Source organism: Rhincodon typus, chromosome 1, assembly GCF_021869965.1.
Source record: "Rhincodon typus isolate 14 chromosome 1, sRhiTyp1.1, whole genome shotgun sequence".
In the NCBI taxonomy this organism is placed as follows: domain Eukaryota; kingdom Metazoa; phylum Chordata; class Chondrichthyes; order Orectolobiformes; family Rhincodontidae; genus Rhincodon; species Rhincodon typus.
In genome coordinates, this window is record NC_063332.1 from 4021109 (window position 1) to 4033714 (window position 12606).

The following is a 12606-nucleotide window of genomic DNA, read 5'->3' on the forward strand; positions in this document are numbered from 1 at the left end:
AAAAGGATGTGGATGCTTTGGAGAGGGTGCAGAGGAGGTTCACCAGGATGTTGCCTGGTATGGAGGATGCTAGCTATGAAGAGAGGTTGAGTAGATTAGGATTATTTACATTAGAAAGACAGAAGTTGAGGGGGACCTGATTGAGGTCTACAAAATCATGAGAGGTATAGACAGGGTGGATAGCAAGAAGCTTTTCCCCAGAGTGGGGGACTCAATTACTAGGGGGTCACGATTTCAAGGTGAGAGGGGAAAAGTTTAAGGGATATGCGTGGAAAGTTCTTTACGCAGAGGGTGTTGGGTGCCTGGAACGCGTTGCCAGTGGAGGTGGTAGAGGCGGGCACGATAGCATCATTTAAGATGTATCTAGACAGATACATGAATGGGCAGGGAGCAGAGGGATACAGATCCTTGGAAAATAGGCGACAGGTTTAGATAGAGGATCTAGATCAGCGCAGGCTTGGAGGACCGAAGGGTCTGCTCCTGTGTTGTAATTTTCTTTGTTCTTTGACACAAATATTATGGCTGGAAAATATAGGCAGGAAAAATTTCTATAAATCAAAACTCCAGACCATAAAGGTGGTGAGTTATTTCTTACAGATTTTCGGACTTTCCAGTAACAATGACACAATATCTACAGAGTGATAATTGGTCTTCATGTCTTCAGTTGGATTTGGGTCTTGTATGCGAATTCTCTCTTTGTAGCATCCAGGTTTTTGTTTGTGGTTTCACTCAAAAGGGAAAGAGAGATGTTCCCTGTTGGTAGATTCTGGATGTCTGTAGCTGCAGTGCACTTACAGATCTGCAACTGATCAATCTTAAGACTGTTGCTGGGCTGTTGCTAGGGAGGTGCTGGTCATCGTAGTATCTCTCGATAGTTAATCTGGGGACCCAGGTTCGAATCCTGCCACAGCTGAAGGTGGAATTTGAATTTAATTAAAACAAATCTGGAAGTAAGTGTCTAACGATGACCATGAATCCATTGTCGATCGTCAGGAAAAAGCCTATTTGGTTCATAATGTCCTTTAGGGAAGGAAACTACCATCCTTACCTGGTCTGGGCTCCATGTGACGCTCAACAGTGTGGTTGAAATAAGGAATGGGCAATAAATAAAGAAGTCCCTCTGAACTTAAAGACTCCTAATGCCACTGTGTTCTAGTGGATCCACATCACTGTTCCTTTTCTTTTTACTTAATTTTGTAATTGTACACTACATGATCTTCAAATTGCAGGAAAAAGCGCTGATATTTTTTAGCTATATGGTAGCATCCATCTTCCAGTTCTTAGGCTGAAAGGAAAAATAAGTGGCCCTTTACATCCTATTCTCACCACCCAGCCATAAGCAGATTGTGATTTAATGTTGAATCAGAGATAGTAGGAACTGCAGATGCTGGAGAATCCGAGACAACGAGGTGCAGGGCTGGATGAACACAGCAGGCCAAGCAGCATCATAGGAGCAGAGAGCCTCTCTGCTCCTATGATGCTGCTTGGCCTGCTGTGATTTAATGTTACCTGTTTTTAAAACAGTGGGGATACACTTCCCACACTCGCTCTGTCTATTAAGCAGTCGGGAGGTTAATGTGGAAAACCATTAACACAGCTTTTGGATGTCTGGACTTGCGGTTCTGTTGTGTAGTTTTATTTCCTCTTGGTTACAGTCACCTCTGCAGCAAGTTATAACCCATTAGTTTGCATTCCCATCCTATCAGAAAATGCATGGAATGTTGATTGCTTGGTTGATGTTGATTTTGTGACACCTTTCTAGAAGAGATTGCTGAGAACAGGTGCATGATTATAGCCATCTTCAGGCTAAACCTATGTATCCTTTTCACTCACAGATGAGGGCTTTGCTGACCAGGGAGCATTTATTGCCTATCCCTAATTGCCCAGAAGGCAGTTAAGAGTCAACCACATTGCTGTGGGTCTGGAGTCAATAGACAACTGCCCATTCTAGGGGTTAAGTGGAAAGTCATACCATATATTCTTGTATGATGGGTGTACCTAGAATTTCTTGGTGTAGCTTTTTCTCTTGGAGACAACTATCTCTGTAGTGTGAAGAAAACTCATAATGTGATGTTATTATTTGGAAACCTTCGTTTCAAAAAGTGGAGGAAAGATGGATCTTAGTTTTCAGTTCTGTGAGGATCTGACCTTTCTTTTTACAAGGGTTCGAAAGTAATTTAGAGCATTAAACTATAAACATCATTTCCACAAAACCATGTAACTTTAGCTCAGTGACTAGGAAGCCCTGTGCAAAGATAATTAAGTACAAAAACAGAAATTGCTGGAGACACACAGCAGGCCTGGCAGCATCTGCGAGAAGAAAGTAGAGATAATATTTTCAGTCCAGTGACTGTTCATCAGGACAGTCTCAAAATGTTAACTCTGCTTTCTTCCTATGGATGCTTCCCAACCTGCTGAGTTTCTCCAGCAATTTCTGATTTTTTTTTTCCAGATCTCCAGCATCCACAGTTCTTTGTTTGATTAAGATGATTAAGGAATTTGCTGACTTGAGTTTTAACACCCAGAGAGAGAGGGGACCAGAAAACAGGTGTATTCAAGAGGAGACGTTAATACAGCAAAGGAGCTGTTAGTAGCAATCTCCAAAACTAACCGGGGCAGGCTTGAGAAAGGGCCTGAGTAGCTTAATAGAAAAGCCCAGAAGTGGGATATTGCAGAGATATCAGAGAGGAAGACAGCCTGCAATGCTGTTGAAGAAATGAACTTAAGGAACCCTTGTTCCTTAACCCTCTTGATGTCTTTAAAATCTAGGTAATAGTAAGCTCAGTTAGTAGCTTGTCTAAAGGTCTCGGGGAGAGACCTTAATTCAAGGAAATAGTGCTGAGTAAATTCATGAAAATCAGCTGAAAGGATAACAAGGCTTCAGCCAAGCCAGCTGAACAAAGTTTTAGTGTGGGAAGGGAGGCAGTGGTAGTGTCACTGAGCGGGTAATCCAGAATTCAGCGAGCTGCTGGAAAGATGGGCTTTATAGGTATACATGCACAAGCAACATCAATCTGCAGGCCCAGATGGAAATATAGAAGGAGGATTAAGGATGAATCTTTTTGGGTTTGAATCTGTAGATCTGGTGCTGTTCCACATTGGGTAGGCTAAGGATAGAAAAGCAAAAACTAGACTCTGCAGGTTTTGTAAGAGCCATGAGTGATGGTGAAGGCAATCTGCAGATGTCTTTCGGTGCACTGTGACTTGTTTTAATTCCCTAAAGCCTTTGTTTTTTCAGAAGGCCGTTACCCGTCAACATTGACGGATAAAGTCAACGTTTACCAGCATAACCTGCAAGACAGTCTGGTGACCAATCAGGTATGGATGCTGCATGTAAGGGCACCTGTCGTTGTAACGGTAGTTATTCTGCCACCTGGCTTAGAGGAGTGGGGTTCAGACTTTTCCTCTAGGTGGATGAAGTGAGAATACTTTGGAAAAGTAACACCAGCCAATCAACCAGAGGAAAAACCTTGTGCTTGCAGAAAATGTGCGTATGTGTTTTCATGTCTGTATTTCTGTTTAATCATTCCTGGGATGCAGGCATCAATGGAAGGCCAGCATTTATCGCCTATCACTGACCTATGAAATGAGCAACTTGCTATGCCCTTTCAGAGGGCAGTTAGAAGTCGACCATATTACTGAGAATCTGGGGTTGCATGAGTGACCTTTCTCTTTCCCCCCCCAGGGCTTTGATATTCTGTGTTTTATACACTTATTCTTTAGACTGAGAGTTGTAGGTGCTGCTGGTTGGACCAGCATTTATTGCCCATCCCTCGTTGCCCCTTGAAGTTGGTGCTGAGCTCCCTTCTTGAACCGCTGCAGTCCATGTGTTGTGTTGACCAACAGTGCCATTAGGGAGGGAATTCCGGGATTTTGACCCAGTGACGGAACGGTGATATATTTGCAAGTCGGGATGGTGAGTGACTTGGAGGAAAATTTGCAGGTATTGGTGTTCCCATGTATCTGCTGCCCTTGTCCTTGTATACTTGGCATGAGGTGAATCTCGCAGATTCTTCACATTGCCAATTCCCTGGGCTGGGGAATTCGGTTTTAATGTCATTTTGGTGGGTATTGTTGTTGGTTGCATTTTCAGTTTTACAAATGTGTTCTCTTTGCAGAGGCTGGATAATTTTTTTAAAAATCTAATTGAAAGCAGACCAGTGGAGGTTCACCAGTGTGTTTTTGATGAGACAGCCATAATGGAGCAGCATGTTTTTGGTAATTTGCATCTACAAAATTCTTGCTTGATCTTTGTGTTAATATCAACCTTCTTGTTTTTTTTTGTAATTTCCACCCACTTTATCCTTCCACACACCCCCCCCTCTTCCATAGAGAGTAGGAGCAGGAGTAGCTAATTGGCCCTTTGAGCCTGCTCCAACATTAAATATGATCACGACTGATTATCCAATCACTTTCATATTCCCTCTGTCTCCCCATAACCCCCCTGATGTCTTTAAAACCTAGGAAAAAAACTGTTTCTTGAATCAGTGTTGTGCCATCCACAGCCTTCTGAGGTCGAGAATACCACAGGTTCACTAGCATCTCAGTTCTGAGTAGTCTGTCCCCTAATTCTAGACTGCCTACCCAGGGGAAACATCTACCTGCAACGAGTCTGTCCAGCCCTGTTGAATTTGAGATGCTTCAGTTCGATCCCCTCTCATCCTTCTAAACTCCAATGAGCACAGGTCTGCTCAAACCAATCTTCGTAGGACAAGCAGCCATCCCTGGTATCAACCTTATGCATTCTCTCCATAGCAAGCATATCCCTTCTCATGGAGGGAGACTAAAATTGCATGCAATACTACAGGTGTGGTCTCACTAAGGCCCTGTATAATTGCAGTGAGATATCCCTACTTCTGAACTCAAGTCTTACTGCGCTGAAGGCCAGTGTTCCATGCATGAATGCTTGGTGCAGTTGCATGTGTCCTTTCCTTAGCTGATGTATAAGGACACCCAAATCCCTTTGTGTATCTAATTCCCAATGTATCACCATTCAATTACAGTGTTCTGTTTCTCTCACCATAGCGCATAATTTCACAATTATCCATGTTATATTGCATCTGCCATGTTTGCTCTTGCTCAACTTACCTAAATCACCTTGAACCCTCCTTGCATCCGCCTCACATCTCTCAGTCCCAGCCAGATGTCTCCCTGATGCATGATTTTATGGGTTCCTGCTTCCTCTGGTTATTCACCCTAGTATTTAATCTTCAATCAGTAAGGTCATAAAGTGACTGGAGGTGGTTCAGGTACTCTTGATGTAGAGTCATGTGCCAGGGCAGCTAACCTGTGATGGTCAACCAGTAACGCTTGAATAGTAATATTGGTGGTAGTGGTCTGTGACCCCACCGTCAATCATTCAGCACAGTCCCAGGAATCAGCACTGGATCCTGTAGCTCTGCATTTGGCCATTGTGCACAGCCTTCATTGGTATGATAAGACACCAGAACAGGAGACTGAATGTCCCTCTGACTCGGAGATTTTCAGTGCCATGCCGAGGGAGTGCTACAGTTCAGAACTTCAAATGAGCATCGTCTATTTTCTCAGTTGGATGTTAAAGTTTCCATGAGGGGCAATGCTGTGAACCAGAGACCAGGGAAAACAGCAGTGATCTGCTCCCAGTGCTGCTGCTGCTAGAGAGTGTGTGGCTAGAGTGTCACCTCATGCATCCAGAGCAGATGCTCATGTGGCATGTCCCTGGGCTAGCAACACTAATAGAATCAGGTCATTTTACGGGGTTGACGAGAGGAGGCACAAGAGCCAAGGCTGGGAATAAAGATAATCTGAGATCACTATTATTGTATTGATCCTGTAGATTCAAGTGAAGATGATGATAATTACACCTATGAGGATGATGACTATTCCAATGATGACGATGACCACAACATTGATACATTTTGTGGATTACGGAAAAATTTCCTCCATCATGTTCCAGAATTGTCCACACTCAAACATATAACTGATCCATACAATAAAGAAAACTCCAATTCATATCGAGGTTCTGCTGAGGTAGGTAAACATGAGAAGTGCCGTTGTTGTTTGGTCATGCAGAACTTGAGTATTGCTGGAAGTAGAACAAGTTTTGGTGGAGCTTTTTGTCTTGCACTCATGAAGACATTCACAAGAATGCCAAATTAAAGAAAAAACTGCAGTCACACTCAGGATAGTACAGCACAGGAACAGGTCCTTTGGACTACCAAGACTGTGCCGACACATGGCTTTCTAAACTAGACCATAAGACATAGGAGCAGAAATTAGGCCTTTCAGCCCATCGAGTCTGCTCCGCCATTCAATCATGGCTGATAAGTTCCTCAATTCCATTCTCCAGCTTTCTTCCAGTAACCTTTGAGCCCCTTGACAATCAAGAACGTATCTATCTCTGTCTTAAATATACTCAATGACCTGGCCTCCACAGCCTTCTGTGGTAACGAATTCAATAGATTCAACACTGTCTGAAGAAGTTTCTCCTCATCTCCATTCTAAAGGGTCTTTCCTTTATTCTAAGGCTGTGCTTTTGGGTCTTAGTCTCTCCTACCATTGGAAACATCTTCCCAACATCCATTCTGTCTAGGTCTCTCAGTATTCTGTAAGTTTCAATTAGAGCCCCCCCTCATCTTTTTAAACTCCCATTGAGTATAGACCCAGAGTCCTCAAATGTTCCTCATATGTTAAGCCTTTCATTCCTGGAATCATTCTCGTGAACCACCTCTGAACCCACCCCAGGGCCAGTACATCCTTCCCGAGATGTGAGCAATTTTGGGCCCCATAATATTCTAAACAGTGGCTCAGTTACTGTTACCTCACAGCGCCAGGGACCCGGGTTCAATTCCACCCTCGGGCAACTGTCTGTGTGGAGTTTGCATGTCCTCCTTGTGTCTGTGTGGGTTTCATCTGGGTGCTCCGGTTTCTTCCTACTGTCCAAAGAAGTGCAGATTAGGTGGATTGTCCGTAGTGTTCAGGGATGTGTAGGTTAGGTGTGTTATAGGGGGATGGGTCTGGGTGGGATGCTCTGAGTGTTGGTGTGAACTTGTTGGGCCGAAGGGCCTATTTCTTCACTAGGGGTTCTATGTATGTCCTAATATTCTCTAAATGCGGTCTTTTAAAGCCGCAGAAGTACATCCCTGCAATTATATTCTAGACCTCTCAAGATAAATGCCAAAGGTGCACTTGCCTTCCTAACTACTGACTCAACCTGCAAGTTTACCTTGAGACAATCCTGGACTGGAACTCCCAAGTCTCTTTGCAGTTCAGATTTCTGAACTTTCTCCCCTTTTAGAAAGTAGTCCATGCTTTTATTCTTCTTACCAAAGTGCATGACCTCACACTTTCCCACGTTGTACTCCATCTGCCACTTCTTTGCCCACTCTCCTAACCTGTCCAAATCCTTCTGCAGTCTCCCCACATCATCAATACTACCTGTCCATCTACCTATCTTTGTATCATCTGCAAACTTAGCCAGAATGCCCACAGTTCCTTCATCGAGATCATTAATGTATAAAGTGAAAAGTTGTGGTCCCAGCACTGACCCTTGCAGAACACCACTTGTCACTGGCTGCCATCCTGAGAAAGACCCTTTTATCCCCACTCTGTTTTCTGCCAGACAGCCAATCTTCTATCCATGCTAGCACCTTGCCTCTAACACAGTGGGCCCTTATCTTACGCAGCAGCCTCCTGTGCGGCACCTTGTCAAAGCCCTGCTTGAAGTCCAAGTGGATAACATCCATGGGGTCTCCTTGATCTAAACTGCTCGTTACTTCCTCAAAGAATTATAATGTACTTGTCAGGCCCGACCTCTCCTTGATGAAACCATGCTGACTTTGCCCTATTTTACTGTGCACTTCCAAGTATTCAGAAATCTCATCCTTCCCAATGGACTCCAAAATCTTACCAATGACTGAGGTCAGGTTAATCAGCCTGTAATTTCCTGTCCTTTGCCTTACTCCCTCCTTGGGCGGGGGGTTACATTAGCGATATTCCAGACCTCTAGGGCTCTCCCTGACTCCAGTAATTCCTGAAAGATCACCACTAACTCCTCCACTATCTCTTCAGGTATCTCCTTCAGAACTGGGGTGTGCTCCATCTGGTCCAGGTGATTTAACCACCTTCAGACAATTCAGTTTTTCAGCACTTCTTGGTGATGGCCACCATACTCCGCTCTGCCCCTGTTGCTTCTACATGGTCCGTATCCCTCTATTCCCAGAACATTTGTATTGCTGTCAAGATGCCTCTTAAATGTTGCTGGTGTATCTGCCTCTACCACCACCTCCTCTGGCAGTCCATTCCAGGCACTTAATATCCTCTGTTTTTCGAAAAAACTTGCCTCTGGTATCTCCTTTAAAATTTACCCGTTTACATTAAACCTATGTCACCTAGGACAGCAAACTGTTTTAACTGGTACCTTATGTACCAGCACTCTGGATAAACTGGCAAAAGATATATACCTGAAATATCGGAAGCTGCCTGCATTATTGCAGTGTCTGAGTAGTCCATTTGAGGCTGGAGTGAGAAGGCTGTCTGCTGATAAGTTTTATTTAAGGCAAAGTTGCATTATTATTTAAGTGATTTATACTGTAAATAAAGTATCACAGTGACGTGTATACCCCCTGCATTACGTTTGTATTACTCCGTGTGTGTTTTTACATTATGTCGACCTCTTGATTAACCAGAAGATTTGATCAACTGGTACACTCCTGGAACCATAGAGGCTGGATAATCTTGCTGTAATTGACATTTCTACCCTGGGAAAAAGACTTTGATCATCCGTTCTATTCATACCTCATAATTTTGTAAACTTGTATCAGGTCACCCCCTCATCCTTTGTTCAAGTGAAAACAAACCAAGTTTGCCCAATCTCTCCCCATAGCTAATACCCTCCAAGCCAGGTAGGATCCTAGTAAACCGATTTTGTACCCTCTTCAAAGTCTCTACATCCTTCTGGTAGTGTGTCAACCAGGACTGTACACAAACTCTATTCCGAATGTGACTTAATTAAAGTTCGATACAGCTGCAACATGATGTGCCAATTTTAATGCTCTGACCGATGAATGCAAGGAAGCCATATGCTTTCTTGACCACCTTATCCATTGGGATGTCACTTTTAGGGAATTGTAGACCTGTATGCCTTTATCTGTCTGTATGTTAATGCTTCAAAGGGTTCTGCCATTTCCTGCATACCTCCCTCCTGCATTAAATCTTACAAAATGCATCACCTCACATTTGTCTGGATTGAATTCCATCTGTATATTCTGCACCCAAGTCTCCAGCCTATTTATGTCCTGCTGTATCCTCTTTGTTATCTGTAGCTACCCCCAATCTTTGTATTATTCACAAACTCCCTAATCAGGCACCCTACATTCTCCACCAAAATGGTTATATTAAAAACAACAGGGTCCCAGCACTATCCCTGCGGAACTCCGATGGTCACAGATCTCCAGTCAGAAGAACGCCCTTCCACCGCTACTTTGTTTTCTATGACCAAGCCAGTTCTGTATCCATCTTACCAGCTCACCATGGACCCAATGTGACTTCACCTTTTGTATCAGTCTGCCATGAGGGACCATGCCAAAGGCCTTGCTGAAGTCCATGTAGATAATATTCACTGCCCTGCTTTCATCAATCACCTTTGTCACTTCCTCAAGAAAGTCAATCAAGTTTGTGAGACATGACCTTCCCCATACAAAGCCATGTTGCCTATCACCAATATGTCATTATTTTTATAAACCTGAATAAATCATTTCCATAGGAGTGTTCTCCAATACTTTCCCTACTACAGACGTTAGGCTCACCAGCCTGTTATTTCCTGGATTATCCCTGTTACCCTTCATAAAGGAACAGCACTGACTATTCTCCAGTCCTCTGGGATCTCTCCTACTAAAGAGGATACAAAAATTTCATACAAGGCCCCAGCAATTTCCTCACCTGCCTCCCATCAATATTCTGAAGCAGATCCCATCAGGTCTTGGGGACTTGTCTGTTTTAATGCTTTTCAAAACGCTCAGCAACACCTTTTTTATATTGATATGCCCTAGAATATAAAGATACCCCTCCTGAGACTCAGCATCCACCATGCCCTTTTCCTTTGTGGATACCAATGCAAAGTATTCATTAAGGGCTCACCCATTTCCTCAAGCTCCATGCATAAATCCCTCCTTTGTCCTTCAATGGACCTACCCTTTCCCTAGTTACCCTCTTGCTTCACATTATATATAAATAAAAAAAGGTCTTGGGATTTTCATTAATCCTACTAAGGCATTTCATGGTCCTTATTAGCTCTCCTAACTCGTTGTTTAAATTCATTCCTGCTTTCTTTGAGGGCTCTGTCTTCAGTTTCCTTTCGTATACCTTTTTCTTTTTGACTAAGCTCTCAATTTCTCTTGTCATCCAAAGTTTTTAAATCTTGCCGTCCTTATTCATTTTCTTTGGAGTACACTGGTCCTGAACTCTCGTCAACTGGCACATGTCAGATGTGGATTTACCCTACATCCTCCAATCAACATTCCCCGGTTCCTTCCTAATATTGTGATAGTTAACCTTTCCCCAGTTTAGTGCTGCTACTCTTATCCTTATCCATAAATAACTTAAAACTTACAGAATGGTGGTCGCTTAATTGAAAGATTGTTGAATGGTTGGCAAGTGGACTCTAGTAGAGGTGTTGCCATGGAGACTGTGCCAGTTTATGAAAACTGGCAGCTAAATGCCAGGGTTTGTTGAAATTTTAAACCAGGCAGAATGACTTTGGGTCAAGGCATTGCCCAGAGAAATTAAACAGCGAATAGCCGTCACCTGTTTTGAGTTGAAACTATGTGTGTACACATTCTTTTTGTCTGCAAAGTATAAAGTCCTTTATTAATGTATGTAGCTTACTGTACATGCAAGTGCCCCATTGGATTCAGTTGCTCCCGCAATATGGTGTGTCCCCACCCTCGGTGAGATCTTCTTCATCTGTCCTGAACTGGTGCTGGTCTTGCTGGTGTACCACTCTCGGTGACATCCCATCCTCAGCTGGATGATGTTTCTGACATCCAATTCATTCCTGAGTTTCTGTCTGTCAAGGTGATTGGTGTTGGGTGTGCTCATGCTGACCTAGTAGGACTGTCATGATGTGTTTTGCAGGAGGCTGAGAGAATTGCTCAAGAGTTGGTTAATGAAGAGGAGCAGGCTAAAAAAAAGGCTGAGAAACGAAGACTTAAGAAAAAAGTAAGTGCCTGACTGCATTGGGTTATGTTTATGCAGGACTCCTGTCTCGTTTCCATGACCTGGGTTCCTGTGTTTACGCAGGACTGATGTCTCAGATTGATGTCCCCCTTAGATTCTTGCTCCATGTACCTGGGTCTGTGCGGAATTCCTATTTTATTTCAACGTCTGGTGTAATTGTGCATATGTAGGGCTCCCATCTCATTTCTGTGCCCTGTATGCCTGTGTATGTCCAGGATTCCTATCTTGTTTCAATATGCCAGCTACCTGTATTTATGCAGGACTCTGGTCTTGGATCCATGCCCCAGTAACCTATGTTGAAATAGGGTATCTGTTGTTGATCTATGCCCCAGGTACCGGTGTTTCTCTGAGTTTGCTGTCTTTGCTCTGTGCCCCATGCTAATATGTATTCAAGTCTTTGATTTTGTTCCATCTCATTGTTGGTATATCGCCATACAATACCTGAATACTGCAGCATTGATTCTTCCAGATGGTACCTCGCTTCATGTTTGGTGGACATTCATTTTGACATCTTGCACTTTGCCAGTCATGCTAGGTGATGGGTGTTGACTTGATTTAATTTCAGAGACAGAAAGAGAGAAGGCGCCAACAGAAATTAGAAAAAGAAAATAGAAGTGAGAATAAAATTGGAGAGAATGTCAATGATAAGGTAAGAACATGCTCCTGTTATATTTGAGAAAGCCTTAATTGACTGGGGTAAGCTTCTCCCTTCTGTAATCAGTTAAACTGTATGCATCTCTGAGCCAGCACTGTCCTAGTGTTATGCCTGGTCCATAAGATAGCAATTAGGAACAGGAGGTTATGGCTGGTGCACCCCAATTGCATCTTCCTGTCCTACCCTCTTGATCTCTAAATGTATATCAGTCTTAGCTGTGAATTTGCTTGACTATTGATCGTTCGCGTGCGTTTAGATCTGACGGTGGCATAGTCATTCTGTTGTTGGACTGTTCATTCAGACCCCCAGCTCATGTCCTGGGGATACGGATTTGAATCCCACTGTGGCAGATGGTAAAATTTAAATTCAGTAATAAATCTGGATCAAAAGATGACTGTGTAATTAATATCATTTGTTGTAAAAACCCATCTGGTTCACTAATGCCCTTTAGGGAAGGAAATTTGTGGTCCTTACCCAGTCTTGCTTAAATGTGACTCTGGACCCACAGCAATGTGGTTGACTTACTGCCCTCAATTAGGGATGGGCAATAAATGCTTTGCGAGCGAGTGATGTCCACATCCTATGAATAAATTAGAATTAAAAAGGATTGAACATTTTGGATAGAGAATTCCTAAGATTCTCAACCCTCTGAAGAAATTTCTCCCTATCCACCTTAAGTAGCACCTCCTTATCACGAGACTGTGATGTGATGGCCCACCTTGTCCTAAGGGGTTATG

General features: G+C 43.2%; 1 protein-coding gene across 2 annotated transcripts in view; it reads left to right on the forward strand.

Annotated features, from left to right (window-relative positions):
* The first annotated feature begins 2407 nt into the window (after window positions 1–2407).
* si:dkey-33c12.4 (uncharacterized protein LOC560112 homolog) overlaps window positions 2408–12606 on the forward strand; it is a 35726-nt gene continuing 25527 nt past the window's right edge. For both annotated transcript variants that reach the window (XM_020511234.2, XM_020511235.2), the window contains exons 1-5: window positions 2408–3318; window positions 4119–4218; window positions 5816–6009; window positions 11113–11196; window positions 11780–11863. In XM_020511234.2, the coding sequence (XP_020366823.2) occupies window positions 4200–4218; window positions 5816–6009; window positions 11113–11196; window positions 11780–11863 (381 nt within the window). In that variant the 5' untranslated portion in view covers window positions 2408–3318; window positions 4119–4199. The remainder of the gene's footprint in view (window positions 3319–4118; window positions 4219–5815; window positions 6010–11112; window positions 11197–11779; window positions 11864–12606) is intronic.